The sequence below is a fragment of the Mercenaria mercenaria genome, chromosome 2 (genome assembly GCF_021730395.1).
Source record: "Mercenaria mercenaria strain notata chromosome 2, MADL_Memer_1, whole genome shotgun sequence".
Classification (NCBI taxonomy): domain Eukaryota; kingdom Metazoa; phylum Mollusca; class Bivalvia; order Venerida; family Veneridae; genus Mercenaria; species Mercenaria mercenaria.
The window spans coordinates 34834757-34852176 of record NC_069362.1 but is presented as its reverse complement, the minus strand read 5'-3'; the positions used below and the strand labels follow the sequence as shown (position 1 = coordinate 34852176).

The window sequence follows — 17420 nt, the reverse complement described above, 5'->3', positions numbered from 1 at the left end:
GCTTTCAAAAATAATTTCATGAATATATCATTCAGCAGGAAATAAGGTAATAAAACACAAATGTTTTTCTTTTTGTTGGATTCTGAATCACACTAATACAACTAGAAGATGCTTTTGTAAAAAAGCGCATGTCTCCCCCACTGCATAGTAGTATATGCAAGAAGTCAATAGGGGAGAAGAGCGAAAGTCAAAGAGACAGTGATGGTTGGCTGCAACAGGGATCACTTATTTGGCATGTCCAATCATCCCGCTACGTTTCAACATTCTGGGCCTAGTGGTTCTCAAGTTATGAATTGGATACGGTTTTCCATGTTTGGGCTGCTGTGACCTTGACCTTCGATCAAGTGACCCCAAAATCATTTTGGGTCATTAACTCTGCATGTCCAATTATCCTATTAAGTTTCAACATTCTGGGTCAAGTGGTTCTCAAGTTATTGATTGGAAAGAGTTTTCTATGTTCAGTCCCCTGTTACCTTGACCTTTGATGAAGTGACCTCCAAAAACTATAGGGGTCACCTACTCTGTTATTCCTATCTCTCTATGAAGTTTGAAGGTTCTAGGTTAAATGGTTCTGAAGTTAAAAACCGGAAATGTATTTCCATTTTCTGTCCACTGCAACCTTGACCTTTAACAAATTGACCCCAAGATCAATAGGGGTCATCTCTCTGCATGACCAATCATCCTATGAAGTTTCAACACTCTGGGTCAAGTGGTTTTCAAGTTACTGAATGGAATTTGTTTTCCATGTTCAGGCCCATGTGACCTTGACCTTTGATCAAGTGACCCCAAAATCAATAAGGGTAATCTAGTCTGCATGTCCAATCATCCTATGAAGTTTCAACATTCTGGGTCAAGTGGTTTTGGCTGCTTTTACATATTCAAATATATATGAAGCAGGTATGACTGTACGTTGCATTCCTCATATTGTCTCATTATAGTAAAAATCTGAAAATCCTTTCCAAGATTTATAATAAGATATAGATAAAAGCAGACATGAAAATACAACTTATTTGAAAATCTTTCTTAGAGATAACAGCTTTAAGTACAAAGTACAATATTTAACAGACATGAACAGAAATACTGTTTTGCATATTATCTCATTACGACAAAAATTTGTGCCTAGTTATTTGTTAGTTGAAAATCCTCTAGTATGGTAAGGACAGTGGATATGATTTTGTGACATATGGACATCCAGATCAAAAATCAGTATGTCAACCCTAGACTTTGGGGAGACATGATTATGCTATGCAAGTCTAACTTGTTTTTTCTTCAATTTCTTTTTTCCCCTTTTATGTTATGTGTCATCAGTAATTACATTTATATATCCTTAGAATAAAGTGCAAACACTGACCTCGAGTCTTGTAAACAAAGTTGGAAGGCCATTTTGGGGAGGAAAGTAGACATTTTGTCTGAATATTAACATATTTACAGCAATTATTTGATCATTAAACTAAAGATCCACAAAGTCTTATTTCCCCTGGTATTTTGAATCAGTGTTTGAGCTGATTGTCTGGTCGCTTTATAATAGAGATTGGCAAAAACATCAGGGAATAATTATCAAAAATTGAGAAAACATGGTTATGGCCTTTAGAGAAATGTTGCTGAACCAATCTACAACTGGTAAATTAGGAAGAATTGCTGAAATAAAAACATGTTACAGTCTGCCAGGCAGCTATATCTAAATACTGTCACCACAAGTGAAGAGAAGATAGAAACTGTTCTGCTAGGAAGTCTGATCTGTTTATAAGACATTACAACCTTACTCTGCTAGAAGAAACCTTTGTCTAAATAAAATATTAAATGAAATGAAAACATGATATGCATGTATAATAAAACTCTTTGTGGATTGATAAAGAATTCATTAGTGCAGCTGCCTTTACTGTTAATTTAGAAATGTTAGGTTTAATAATAAAAGAATGCGGTTACCGAGGCAAGAATAAAGTCTTGAGAAAATGTTTTTGACAAGAAATATGAGCTATAGTTAAGAACCATAACCATATGACCTACTTTGATTACAATTTTTTTATGAGTCATTAATACCCTGATATCCTACCTTCCTTTTATCTTCTTCATTTAAGCACTTATCATTTATTTTCAATTTACCATACTAAATTTAACAATTTCTTTGTTGCATCATCTAACATTCAGTCCTGTATTATATCTGTATTTTATCATTAAACAGATCAGAATTCTGGAGGAAGCAAAAGTATGAACACATAAATTCTTATTTTCTAGAAAACTATCAAAGAATAGATATTGGACAATTCAGCAGGCTGTCCATTAAGTTTTATTTTTCTGTTATCAAGCATTTTTGTGCATCTGAGAGCCCACAGAATTGGAATGTGTTGTAATACCAATATACCGATATATCATGATTCGGCTGTAAAACGATACATACTGTTGTAAGAAATTTCCAAACCAACATGCTGCAGTATAACAGATATGCAAATGACTCTTGCATTAAAAAGGGAAATAAACTAGACCTATCATAAAAGGTAATTAAGAGCAGTTTAGAAGAGATGGAGCGGACATGGAGTTGAGCTATCCGACCTTTCACCTCCAAGTGTGACCTTGACCTTGGACAAAGTGATCAGGCTTGTGCACTGTTTATATTGTCTTGATGAGGTTAATCTTTGATGTTAGGTATATGAAAACCCTTGAAACGGTTTAGAAGATATGGTGTGGACATGATGGAATTCATCTCCTCCAAGCGTGAAATTGATCATGGCCTGAGTTACCTGAATTGTGTGCTCTTCATGTACTCTTGATGGGCTTAATATGTGCTGCTTAATTTATAAAATTTTCCAAGAGGTTTAGAAATTATGGATTTGACATATAGTTAAACTACCTGACCTTGGACAGAGTGATCTGGACTGTGTGCTCTGCACATCATCTTAATGAGATTAATATCTGGCGCTAGTTTTATGAAAATCTTCCAAGTGGTTTAGTGTCGACAAAAACTTAAGCCTTCTGACCTTCGACCTCCAAGTGTGACCTTAAGCTTGGACCTAGTGACCTGGTTTGTGTAATATTGCATGTCGTTTTGCTGAGGTTAGTTACTGGTGCAAGCTTAATGAAAATCTTGCCAGTGAATAAATCTTGGTAATAAATTTCAAGCTGGTCAAGAAGACATGGAATGAACAAGACTGATGGATGGACCAACAGAAGGGGATGCAGGAATCCAATATGGCCCAAATATGTTTTGCATCAGGTGATATAATTACTCTAAAATTCAAAATATCACCCACTCTCTGTGATGACTATGTTAAACAATTTGCACAAACGCCCCGTCAATTGACCAATCTTTTCATTGTAACTTTGAACTTGCAGCATTTTTTTGAAACGTAAAGAACATTAAAAACAGACCTTTGGCTTGCTATATTTACAAATGGTTTCTACTTCCATATACACTGTGTTGTCTGCAATATGGCCAAACGTGTTCCTTTATTGCCAAATAAACAGCTTAACTAACAAACAACTTACATTTTTGTAGGAACAAAGGAATTGGTCTGAATTTAAAGTTAAAATTAAATCATAAACGACTGATTTATATTATGGGTGAGTGTTCATATAATTGCTTCCACAACCTAAGGTGCTGATTGTTACCTTAAAATAACGTCCCTGTGCATGTGATGTATATAATCATGCAGTTAGGTCAAGCAAACAGATGTAACAATACATAAATAGAATCATGTTAGCTACTGTAGTGAAGAGACAAATGAGCCGTGCCATGGGAAAACCAACATAGTGGGTGTGCGACCAGCATGGATCCAGACCAGCCTGCGCATCTGCGCAGTCTGGTCAGGATCCATGCTGGTCGCTAACAGTTTCTCCAATTCCAATAGGCTTTAAAAGCGAACAGCATGGAGCCTGACCAGACTGCGCGGATGCGCAGGCTGGTCTGGATCCATGCTGGTCGCACACCCACTATGTTGGTTTTCCCATGGCACGGCTCAAATATATGACAAACAGGAAGTCCTCTCCAGTGAAAACATTACATGATCAGTAAGAAATGCAATTTGACTATTTGAACATGCAACATCTTTTACATTTTAAACTAAGAAATAAACAAGTTTTAAACTTGAAAGAGATAATGCTTTAATGTCAAACAAAAGATGATTCATTCATTAAGTATTCATAGGTATTTGTTCTACTTATCAGACAGAGACATGTTTAAACACTTGATACACATGCTGTTAGAATACAGAGCTATCACCTTACAAATTCCATACATAACATCTACAAAAGTGAGTACATGTGCTTTGCAAACATCTAAAATGCTTCTCACTCAAAACATCTACAAAATATCCAAACTTGCAAAACCATCTAACATATAACCCATCTGCAACATCTACAAAACAGCAGGGAATGGTACAGTAAGTGTAGTGTATACCTTGGTTTGAGCCATGTTGTGTTCTTGCTTGAGAAAATCAATGTTGGACTCTGTTTTCCGCTGCAACCCTCTCAGGTCCTGGTCATGTTGCTCCAGGGATCGCTGGTGGTCCTGCTCCATTGATAACATCCTATAAACATACCAAAGAGAAGATCAGCACAGGAAATTTGAATTAATACAACTACTAACCTTAGAAAACTGATAAAAATACTAATTTTTTTTTAAGAATGGTCAGATTAAGGGATTTCAAAGTAGTTTATAGAAGTATTTCATTTTTTTTTAAAATATGGAGCAACGGTACTTGAACAAAAGAATGATACTGATCTGCACTACTTGCCTTTGTTAATGTCATGTTAAGAAGAAAATGTGTTAAAGGTGTATTTGCAGACAGATCCTATGAAATCTTACAAGAGGGTCATGATGACCCTGGATCGCTCACCTGAGTAATATGAGCTACATGTTTCAAATGTCAAACTGATGATAAAATATTAAGAAAGTCAGTAGGTCACATTCATGGTCAATGAAATTCAGTTTTACGATTTGTGTGCAAAACTGTGTATGTCATCAAAATTTCAAGGCTGTATCTTAAAAAACAAGAAAGTAGGTCAGTAGGTCAAGGTCACAGTCAAGTGACATCATATTACTTGGGGTCATCAGGTAATTATAATTAAACAGTCTTGGAAATAGGATCAGATGATTTTTCCTATATAACTCACATAATAACTAAATGACCCCAGGGCGTGGCCTCTTTTAACCCCAGGGGTATAATTTGAACAATTTTGATAGAGGACTACTAGACAATGCACCACACCAAATATCAAAAGCCTAGGTCGTATGGTTTCAGACAAGAAGATTTTTAAAGCTTTTTCCTATATAAGCCTACATAAAACTTGGGACCCCCAGGGCAGGGCCTTTTTTCACCCAAGGGGTACAATTTGAATAATTTTGGTTGAGGACCATAAAACAATGCTACAAACCAAATATCAAAGGTCTAAGTGTTGTGGATTCAGAGAAGAACATTTTTATACTTTTTTTCCTATATAAGTCTATGTAAAACTTGGGACCCTCGGGGCGGGGCCATATTTGACCCTAGGGGGATAATTTGAACAGTCTTGGTAGAGGACCACTAGATAATGCTACATACCAAATATCAAAGCCCTAGGCCATGTGGTTTTGTACAAGAAAATTTTCAAAGTTTTCCCTATATAAGTCTATATAAACCATGTGACCCCCAGGGTGGGGCCATATTTGACCCTAGGGGGATAATTTGAATAATCTTGGTAGATTTTTGTTTGTTTGTTTTGGGTTTAACGCCGTTTTTCAACAGTATTTCAGTCATGTAACGGCGGGCAGATAACCTAACCAGTGTTCCTGGGTTCTGTACCAGTACAAACCTGTTCTCCGCAAGTAACTGCCAACTTCCCCACATGAATTATCAGAGGTGGAGGACTAATGATTTCAGACACAATGTCGTTTATCAAATAGTCACGGAGAACATACGCCCCGCCCGAGGATCGAACTCGCGACCCCGCGATCCGTAGACCAACGCTCTTACCTACTGAGCTAAACGGGCGGGCTTTAATCTTGGTAGAGGGCCACTAGATGATGCTACATACCAAATATTAAAGCCCTAGGCCATGTGGTTTTGTACAAGAAGATTTTCAAAGTTTTCCGTATTTAAGTCTATATAAACCATGTGACCCCCAGGGCGGGGCCATATTTGACCTTAGAGGGATAATTTGAACAATTTTGGTAGAGGACCACTAGATGATGCTACATACCAGACATCAAAGCCCTAGGCCCTGTGGTTTTGGACAAGAAGATTTTTAAAGTTTTTCCTTTCGGTTGCCATGGCAACCAGAGTTCTGCATGGAATTCAATTCTTAATGTTTGAACAATTTTGAAAGGCGGCCACCCAAGGATCATTCCTGTGAAGTTTGGTGTAATTCTGCCCAGTGGTTTTCAAGAAGAAGGTATTTTTAGAAAATGTTGATGGACGGACGTCGCACGACTGACGACGGACATTGAGCGGTCACAAAAGCTCACCAAGAGCCTTTGGCTCAGGTGAGCTAAACAAGAGGACCATGATGGTCCTGAATCGCTCACCTCTTCCCACATGACCCAGTTTTGAGTATGACGTCGTTTTTTCTATTATCTGACATAGTGACCTAGTTTTTGAGCTCATGTGACCCAGTTTTGAACCTGACCTAGATATTATCAAGATAAAAATTCTGACCAATTTTCAGGAAGATCCATTGAAAAATATGGTCTCTAGAGAGGTCACAAGGTTTTTCTACTATTTGACCTATTGACCTAGTTTTCAAAGGTACGTGACCCTGTTTTGAACTTTACCTAGATATCAAGGTGAACATTATCACTAATTTTCATGAAGATCTCATGAAAAATATGGCCTCTAGAGAGGTCACAAGGTTTTTCTATTTTTATACCTACTGGCCTAGTTTTTGACCGCACGTGACCCAGTTTCGAAACTGACCTAGATATCATCAAGGTGAACATTCAGATCAATTTTCATGAAGATCCATTGAAAAATATGGCCTCTAGAGAGGTCACAAGATTTTTCTAATTTTAGACCTACTGACCTACTTTTGACCGCAGTTGACCCAGTTTCAAACCTGACCTAGATATCATCAAGATGACCATTCAGACCAACTTTCATACAGATCCCATGAAAGGTATGGCCTCTAGAGAGGTCACAAGGTTTTTTTATTATTTGACCTACTGCCCTAGTTTTTTATGGCACGTGACCCAGTTTCAACCTTGACCTAGATATCATCAAGGTGAACATTCTGACCAATTTTCATGAAGATCCATTCAAGGGTATGGCCTCTAGAGAGGTCAAAAGGTTTTTCTATTTCAAGACCTACTGACCTAGTTTTTGATCGCAGTTGACCCAGTTTCAAACTTGACCTATATATCATCAAGATAAACATTCAGACCAACTTTCATACAGATCCCATGAAAAATATGGCCTCTAGAGAGGTCACGTTTTTTCATTATTTGACCTACTGACCTACTTTTTGATGGCACGTGACCCACTTTCGAACTTGACTTAGATATCATCAAGATGAACATTCTGACCAATTTTTATGGAGATCCATTCACAAGTATGGCCTCTAGAGAGGTCACAAGGTTTTTCTATTTTTAGACCTACTGACCTAGTTTTTGACCGCACATGACCCTGTTTCGAACTTGACCTAGATATCATCAAGATGAACATTCAGACCAACTTTCATATAGATCCCATGAAAAATATGGCCTTTAGAGAGGTCACAAGGTTTTTCTATTATTTGACCTACTGACCTAGTTTTTGATGGCACGTGACCCACTTTCGAACTTGACCTAGATGTCATCAAGATGAACATTCAGACCAACTTTCATACAGATCCCATGAAAAATATGGCCTTTAGAGAGGTCACAAGGTTTTTCTATTATTTGACCTACTGACCTAGTTTTTGATGGCACGTGACCCACTTTCAAACTTGACCTAGATATCATCAAGGTGAACATTCTGACCAATTTTCATGAAGATCTCGTGATATATATGGCCTCTAGAGAGGTCACAAGGTTTTTCTATTTTTAGACCTACTGACCTAGTTTTTGACCGCACGTGACCCAGTTTCGAACTTGACCTAGATATCATCAAGATGAACATTCTGACCAACTTTCATACAGATCCCATGAAAAATACGGCCTTTAGAGAGGTCACAAGGTTTTTCTATTATTTGACCTACTGCCCTAGTTTTTGAAGGCACGTGACCCACTTTCGAACTTGACCTAGATATCATCAAGATGAACATTCAGACCAACTTTCATACAGATCCCATGAAAAATATGGCCTCTAGAGAGGTCACAAGGTTTTTCTATTATTTGACCTACTGACCTAGTTTTTGACGGCACGTGACCCACTTTCGAACTTGACCTATATATCATCAAGGTGAACATTCTGACCAATTTTCATGAAGATCTCATGAAATATATGGCCTCTAGAGAGGTCACAAGGTTTTTCTATTTTTAGACCTACTGACCTAGTTTTTGACCGCACGTGACCCAGTTTCGAACTTGACCTAGATATCATCAAGATGAACATTCAGACCAACTTTCATACAGATCCCATGAAAAATATGGCCTTTAGAGAGGTCACAAGATTTTTCTATTATTTGACCTACTGACCTAGTTTTTGATGGCACGTGACCCAGTTTCGAACTTGACCTAGATATCATCAAGGTGAACGTTCTGACCAATTTTCATGAAGATCTTGTGAAATATATGGCCTCTAGAGAGGTCACAAGGTTTTTCTATTTTTAGACCTACTGACCTAGTTTTTGAAGGCACGTGACCCAGTTTCGAACTTGACCTAGATATCATCAAGTTGAACATTCTGACCAACTTTCATAAAGATCCCATGAAAAATGTGACCTCTAGAGTGGTCACAAGCAAAAGTTTACGGACTGACGCACGCACGCACGGATGGACGACGGACACCGCACGATCACAAAAGCTCACCTTGTCACTTTGTGACAGGTGAGCTAAAAATTCAGTCAATGGCATGCAAAATAGCACTTTACCAAAGACATGAGGCATATGTCTCACTCATACAGATTAGAAAGGAAGAAGAGTTTAAAGTATCTTTAGATGTATCTCTCTTTGCTTATTTCTACTTTAAGCATATTTAACTTACTTGTCTTGCTGTGTTCGTAACTCTGACTTGAATCTTTCAATCCTAGAGTCTGCTTCAGTCTTCTCTTTCTCCAGCTGTGCTCGAGATTTCTTGATATTTTCTGTCTCATTCATCAGTTGTTGAACTCTTGCTTCCAACTCCTTGATCACATTTTGCTACAAGCACAAGGTAATGTTACTATTTTTCCTCCTAAATTTACATCCAACTGCATTTATAACATCGCCAAAGTATTAAAATTAACAGGTTTGAGTTTAGGTCTGCCACAATTCTCAGAACAGTTGACAATGTTTTGTGCATGCTGAGTTACAAGAGTGATACTTGTTAATAGGCCTGTTGTCTGCATCAGTATGTCTTTGACCATTTATTTATTTATAAAACTCAACTGAGAATTATACACTCACATTTAGTCATCATAACCAAAGAACTGTACACAAATCAAAATATTCATGCAAGTCTTACTTTTACCTGTATGTAAGCTAAATCGGTTATTGCATTTGAGGAGTATAATGTAATTGGCCACACCGGTGAAGGAAAAGTATTAGAAGTCAGTGACCTATTCCACTAAGCCACAGAAATCCCCTACCAATTAACAAACAGCAGAACTGATAAGAATTTCAGACAGTTTTTACCCCTAACACATACCGTGGATGTAGTCTGCTGACTATATTCTCTCTCCATTTTCTGTAGACGAGCATTTGTGTCATCTAAAATCTCCTGTATATTCTTTGTATGCTGTTTCTGCATATCAAACTTTTCCTGTTCGAATTCTGACACTATATCATTTATCTGAAAGGTTACAAATTCTGACACTCTTATCATTCGATATATGAAATGGAACAAATTCTGACACTATAATTGTTTATCTGAAAGGTAATAAGTTCTTAAATTATATTATTTATCTGAAAGGCAACAAATTTTAACACTGTAACTCATTCTGACATGGTCTTTTGAATGAAAGATAACAGATTCTTACACTAAAATATCCGTCATCATTTAGTACATTTGGACACAATAAAATTTATCTGAACTCTTAATATATTCTGATAATTTACCTGCTACAAAGAAATACTGTAACAATTTAATTCAAACTGCAACATAAATAATCATAAATCATACAATAATTTTGATACATAAAACATAGTAACACTGCTTATGTGCCAACAAAATATTTGATATATGTATAAGCCATATCCCTAACTCCTGACACAGCAGTAAACCAGGTTGTCAATATCCTACCTTTTTCTCAAACTCCTGTCTCTTTGTGGTATTTGTTTCCTCCACCAGGTTTTTCATCTCGGCTATCTGTCGATCCTTCGTGTCCTGCATCTGCTGGCTCTCCTTCAGTAAATTCTGAACTGTAAAACATACATCAACATAAACAAAGGCAATCATTCTCCTTCCAGTCTGTTCACAATATTCACAGTAAATACATGTATGGTTGGAAGGTGGTTGTGAAAATTTACATACACTACAGTAACTGTTGCTAGTCCAGCAGACAATCATGGTCACTCTATATGATACACAGGTAAATGATTCCAATGATTGTATCCAATTGTTCCGTTGCTTTTTATACTTAGTACATAAGTTTTGTGACAATTCATCAAACCCTGTCTAACTTAAACAGAATTTACTGCCTCAATAGAAAATGATGATGTGACAACAGAGGAAAGAAGTGATCTTGCATTCTCACATGTTATACTAGTTTATCGCTGCTGTTAAGGTGATACAGAATTATATGTAAAGTAGCTGGCAATATTAGGTTAACATGCAATGTAAAAACAACATTTAACAGAAAAGCTTTTGCACGCCTTGTAATTTTTTAAATACCAGCCTAAAACCTAATACTACCAGCTACTTACATGTTAATTCTTTAATTAAGAACTACAGATTTTTAAATATACTTTTTATAGTCAATTTAATCCAATCAAAACAAAATAAAATCTGGAAAGTAGAACCCTCGGAAGCACCGCAAAAAGGCAAACAGTGAAAATTGCAGACTTGGTTTCATTAAGTCTGTTCATGAGCAGTAATAGAAAATGCAACACTGCCCACGCCCCCTAGCACAGGCTTAAGCAGTATTCAATCTTCAAATCTAAATTATTTGAAATCAATGATCCCAAAGGACCAGAAGATATAAGAACACTGAGAAGATGAAGTCAAGGCAACTTTTTACGGCACTGGAAACTGACATCTGTAAATGGAAATGACATAATGATGCTTTAAAAGCAAATAAAAATTGTGTTCTAGTTTAGTTCCATTACCTAAAGCGTAATGGTTTGTATTTTTCTTAATATATCTTTTATTGAGAAATACCCCAAGGAAAAGAGTCCTTCTTATATATCAGTATTTATAAGCAATAAAGCAGAAAGATCTACCAAGAGTCAAACCTACTTTTCTTTTCCATCTTTGTCATATGATCCTCCATTTCTTTCATCTTATTTCTGTGTTGAACTTTAACATCTTCTATTTCGGCATTTTTACGGTCCAGAATCTGAAGATATCAGTCTCATATTTAAGTACCAGAAACAACAGTCAGAATTGTATTTCAAACACAATGATCAAAATAAATTCAGCTATATAAGATAACTACTATTTTTCAAACAAATATTTACAAGCATGCATGTTAAAATGCCGGGAATGCTTTTCAAGCATGTAAAAAAAATAATTCAACTTTACTGTGACCTCTACAACTAAATCATTTTACTTTAGTACAGTTTTATCATATGATTGGGACACATAAAATACATATTGGCTTTTACCAAAACAGATGTGACAATGGAAATCAGGCATGGATAGATTCCATGAAATGAAAATAAAATTCCACACTTACTTTCTGTACAGCAGCATCATGTTTCTGCTGAAGTCGAAGTTTCTCCTCATGAAATTTGGCTTCAACCATCTTTACTTTCATATCAACACCCTACAGAACAATTGTAAAAAAGCAGGATTATACAATCCTTTTAACCCTTACCCTGCTAAATTTCTAAAATGAACTTGTCCATCTTTCAGTTTGGACAGTACCATTAACTGTTAAAAGGGGTGCTTACCAAAAAGATACTGACTGAATGGTGAACAGTTGAAGACCAGGGATGTGCAGGCTGATCTTGGTCTGCACTGGATGCAAGGCAGAATCACTTACCACCAGCAGGCTAAAGTTAAAGGTATTTATTACTGCTTATAATTAACAATGAATAAATGTTAAACAGTTAACTGAAAGTCAGATAAAAATGACAATGAAACAGACAATTGGTTGAAAACAATCAGTATACCTCACACCAGTTCTTTGTAGAGTTAAAGAAATGTACAATTTTATTTCAGATGAATGAATGCTCTATACCTAAGTTTTGGATTAACATTTTGTGTATTGTACGATTAAATATTACGAAATGTTCAAGGGCTAAATGCTAATCATAATGATGCAATGACATAGATAAATAAATAGAGAATATATGCTTATTTTGAGTGAATATATATAGAAATACCTCACCATAAGGTGAGACTTTTTCTATATTTTCACAAGTGTTTATCACAAAAAAACAATTTTCTTATCATTTTATGCTTATCTTCATTGAAATATGCATTTATAAAAAATCAAAAATCTCAGCTCAGATATGCCATATGTCTTGCAATGTCGCAAAAAGGCAAAAGACATAAAACTCTATTTCATTTTATCATTTGCAGCACAGAACTAGGAAATTCTTGTTAAGTTATCTGAATCAAGAAATATAGTATCAAGAACAAAATGTGACTAGAATTGATTTTCCTCATTTTTAAGGGAAAATTAGAAAATAATAGACGAAGTACAAGCGGATCAGCACAGCTATATCACAGTCAGCATGACTGATATGGGTTAAATCCAACGATAATTTACAGTATTTCACCAAATTGCATGAATTTAGTTAAACTTTGTGTTAATTCTAGAGATCTGCTGCATAATCATAAAATATAAAAGATGAAACAAAGTTTTGTAGACGCGACTTTAAATCTTAAATAAATGCATTACCTGTTGTCAATTTTCAAAATATAATCAACGCATAAGATTACGTATTCATTATTAGACATACCTCTTTGCTGCTTTTTGGAGGTAAGGTTGAATCATCTGTGTATGTAATACCTGAAACAATATTTCATTATTGCTTAAAACAACTTTCAAATTTAATATTTTTGCTAGATACCTTGTATTACAAAGACTACACTACCAATGTCATTGTATGTCTTTAACTGTAAACCTGGACCCTCTGAATCATACTTCAGTAGATAAGTTGCTGGGTTCCCATATTTGATAAACAAGTTCTTAACGTGGAGCATTTAACTTTTACTTACATCCTGATAAAGGTTCATAGAGAACCGAAACTAGCTCATCTATAAATAAATGAGCCGTGCCACGGGAAAACGAACATAGTGGGTATGTGACCAGCATGGATCCAGACCAGCCTGCGCATCCGCGCAGTCTGGTCAGGATCCATGCTGTTCGCTAATAGTTTCTCCAATTCCAATAGGCTTTAAAAGCGAACAGCATGGAGCCTGACCAGACTGCGCAGATGCGCAGGCTGGTCTGGATCCATGCTGGTCGCATACCCACTATGTTGGTTTTCTCGTGGCACGGCTCAAATACAGTTAAAACCTATCTGGTGTTCAGGCGTGTTGTCCCTCTATTTTAATTAATTCTTCATTGTTTTACTTAACTTGAATCAAATCTTGCAACCAATCTTTACAGGCATCGTACTTAAAAATTATTCTTTGTTTTAGGTGTAATGAAGAGAAAGAAGCCTTAAGCAGTTGAATTTAAGAAGCAATTAGAATTAATTAATTCAATACACAGATTAAGCAGTGTAAGATGGAAGTGATAGATACACACATCATTTCTGATACTATTCAACACATGTTCTAGTCCAAGAAAAATTAAATAAGAACAATTAAATCAAACATTTAATTCTAAATATTTTTTCAAACTTGAATATCGTAACAACATTAAGACAGCTTATTATAAATGAAACTCTGTGTACATACCTTTGAGATAAGGATTTGAGGTAGTAGATGTGGCAGCTGTGGCTTCTGACCAGCCAGTTGTCTGTTACAGTGAAATATAACACTTAAATAAGCAAATCATGTTCATTTGCACACAAACATGATTGTGTAAATCAGTTTACAGTCTTTAAAACACAGATTGTCAATATTCAAATAATTACTGGTAGATATGTAACATGTGACCGAATATAGTACAGAGTGACTCACTGATTCAAACACAAACAAGGCAAGTAAGCAAAGAAAGAAATCACTAACATTAAATCCTGCAAACAGGAACATAAATTTATGTATAAGAGAAAGTAGAATCTTCAGTACAACACATCAGCAACCAATCTTGGCAAATTTATATAATAATTATCCTTAAACAGTTGCTAGTGAGAAAGAATGTTTTTTAGATAATTCTAACATGGCAAGATTTGACTGCCAGTTAAATAAAGAAGATCAAGCTATGTATACTTGGTGATAAACAATGGTAGATGCATAGACCAGTTAGTAACCTGGACCCCAATTTCACAAAAGAACTTGAGTAATTTAGTTAAGTCTGTTATTTTAAGATCATACTATATTGCTTATGTTATTATTTAATGTTGATTTTTTCTATAACAATGTATTTAATATAGCTAAATTTAATATGATTAGTAGTATTTGTCTGCAGTTCTTATTACAATCACGCAAATATGATATTTCTATTTAAGCACGATATAATGAACTTAAGTATTTGCTTAAGTATATATTTCTTATTTCTTTACTTAGTTTTCTGTAAAATTAAGTATTGTTGTGTTTCAATCTATGAAATAGTCATATACGGTTCTGATATAGATGAAAATGTCAACATTGAAGATGCATAATGGGCAAAACAAGCATTTGAAATAACAGACTTAGCTAAGCAGCTACTTAAGTTGTTCTGTGAAATTGGGACCTGGTCATAAATCAGCCGATTATTTTTATAATTTATGCATATTGCTTCTTTAGAGGGAAACTGGCTAAGAAATAATATTTTAACATATATGTGTGTTAAATTTGGACCAAAAATCTAAAGTAGTTGGAAAATTACTTCTATATTTAGGACAAGATGGCTCACAATAATGGTTCCAATGATCTGACATTTCATTTAAGCTAAGAGTACAGCTTGTAGAGTTCATGCAAAACAAAAAATTGAAGTATTATCTCTGATTGTTTGTTAGAGACAGTTCTTTCAATCATGCAAGTATACAGGTAGCAGAAAAAACAGCAAAGACATACAGCAAGCTACACTAACACCTACCTCAGCCTTGGATGTGAAATCTGGGGATCTCCGGCCTCTCCCATCTAACAAAAACATGCAAAGCTCTTTACAACAAATAACACTCAAAAGATACAAGTAACTAATACTGGAAGTATTTCTTGCTAGGATAAACAAACAACTTCCTGAGATAGTGTAGAAACACTGCAAAACATTTCAGTATATTTTATTCTTCTAATTGACACAGTGATTTATTTACAATACCTATGATTGTCTTACTCATTAAATGAAAAGATTTTTTATAAAAGAAATATTGCCATTGTTATTGCTTTATATACTTTTTACCTATCTATAACTATTGCAATAATAACTCTGATGTTTCCATCTTAAGGACATTTACATTAATTATTTTCATATGTATCACAGACCTTTTCTTTTTAACTTTAGTCCCCCTAGTATACTGTCTTCATCATCTGAATGGTAGTTAAATCCTGATCGAGGATTCCTTTTTGTGCCAACCACACTCAAGTCATCCTACACATATATAATAAAATACTTTCTCTGTCTATACTGCAGCATTCTACAATTTTCTGGCTTACTCAAATTATGTTATAACTCAAACTATTAAAGGACATTCTTTATATGAGCCGTGCCATGAGAAAACCAACATAGTGGGTGTGCGACCAGCATGGATCCAGACCAGCCTGCGCATCCGCGCAGTCTGGTCAGGCTCCATGCTGTTCGCTTTTAAAGCCTATTGGAATTGGAGAAACTGTTAGCGAACAGCATGGATCCTGACCAGACTGCGCGGATGCGCAGGCTGGTCTGGATATTTGCTGGTCGCAAACCCACTATGTTGGTTTTCTCATGGCACTGTTCATATACATTTCACAATGAACCCTTATCTCAAGTGAGCAAAACAAAAATCATGAAAACTCTACTGGATCTCTTGCTTTTTCAATTAGTTTCAAATGGATGGTCAGTTGATAAAACAAGGAAAATCATCAAAATCTTTCAAATAATTTTGATTTGAAATGAAATTTTATGATACAGCAGAGTTTCCACTTAATTCTGAAAATGAACAAACTGAAAATGCAACAGAGAAAGCAAAGAAAGATGTTAGAAACTGCATTCCATCACCAAAACAAGACTGTTTAACACTAAGAATCAGTAAGTCAACCTGGATATATAAATGTGTATTGCTTTCTTTAACACAAGAAGAAACACAGACGTTATCATATATCTTATAATTATCAAATTCATTACTGTATCTATTTTTGAAAAAGTAAATCTTATGTTCTTCATTCAAAGTAAAAGCTCCCACACATTTTCAAGAAATAATTTTGTTGATGCAAAATAAAATAAAGCAGTTTAAAACAAGAATGATGTCAACGTAGTATAACACAGCACCCTGAAAATGCTCAACAGAATAATGTAAATTCCAAACAAGGGGAATAACTAAAACAATAATCACACATAAAACTTCAGACAAAACATGCATGTCTACTTAATGTTGGATGTTTACCAAATTTTAGTTTAAATTGAATCAAAACTGTAGGATGAGTTGAGAACACAATAAACATATACAGTCAAACTTGTGCTAGCGACCACCCGTGAACAGCAACCGCCTGTCGACATCGACCGGTCTCTGGTCCCCCCCGCCCCGTAGAAAAATGCTCATAAAAGGCCGTGAATAGCGACCACCTGGTGACCGCGACCAGCGACCGGCCTAATTCCTTCCCAAGTGTCATTTTTGCCCCCCAATAACAACCAAGCTGGACTGTTCCGGCATAAAAAAATATGAAATCTGCCAAAATTTCACATTACAGCAAACAATAATTACTGCTTGATTGAAAATTTGCCGGCCGAATTAATACATAAAACATAAAGAAAGCAAGAAGCTGTAAAAATACTTTTTATCAGCATTTATAACTCAAACTATTAAAGGACATTCTTTATATATATATATATATATATATAAAGGACATTCTATATATATATATATATAACTGAGAAGTGACACTTTCCCCAGAATAAAGACCACCTGTGAACAAAGACCACTTCTGCTTGTTCCGAAG

General features: G+C 35.5%; 1 protein-coding gene across 5 annotated transcripts in view; it reads right to left on the bottom strand.

Annotated features, from left to right (window-relative positions):
- The window catches only part of LOC123563697 (centrosomal protein of 112 kDa-like), a 65199-nt gene that overhangs the window by 27609 nt on the left and 20170 nt on the right, over positions 1-17420 (bottom strand). For 3 of the 5 annotated variants that reach the window (XM_053534859.1, XM_053534869.1, XM_053534875.1), the window contains 11 exons: positions 15771-15876; positions 15385-15428; positions 14103-14163; positions 13157-13206; positions 11923-12012; positions 11484-11583; positions 10329-10447; positions 9735-9878; positions 9093-9247; positions 4394-4523; positions 3607-3621 (listed from right to left, as the gene is read on the bottom strand). In XM_053534859.1, the coding sequence (XP_053390834.1) occupies positions 3607-3621; positions 4394-4523; positions 9093-9247; positions 9735-9878; positions 10329-10447; positions 11484-11583; positions 11923-12012; positions 13157-13206; positions 14103-14163; positions 15385-15428; positions 15771-15876 (1014 nt within the window). The remainder of the gene's footprint in view (positions 1-3606; positions 3622-4393; positions 4524-9092; positions 9248-9734; positions 9879-10328; positions 10448-11483; positions 11584-11922; positions 12013-13156; positions 13207-14102; positions 14164-15384; positions 15429-15770; positions 15877-17420) is intronic. The other 2 variants (XM_053534863.1, XM_053534878.1) reach the window with 2 other exon arrangements.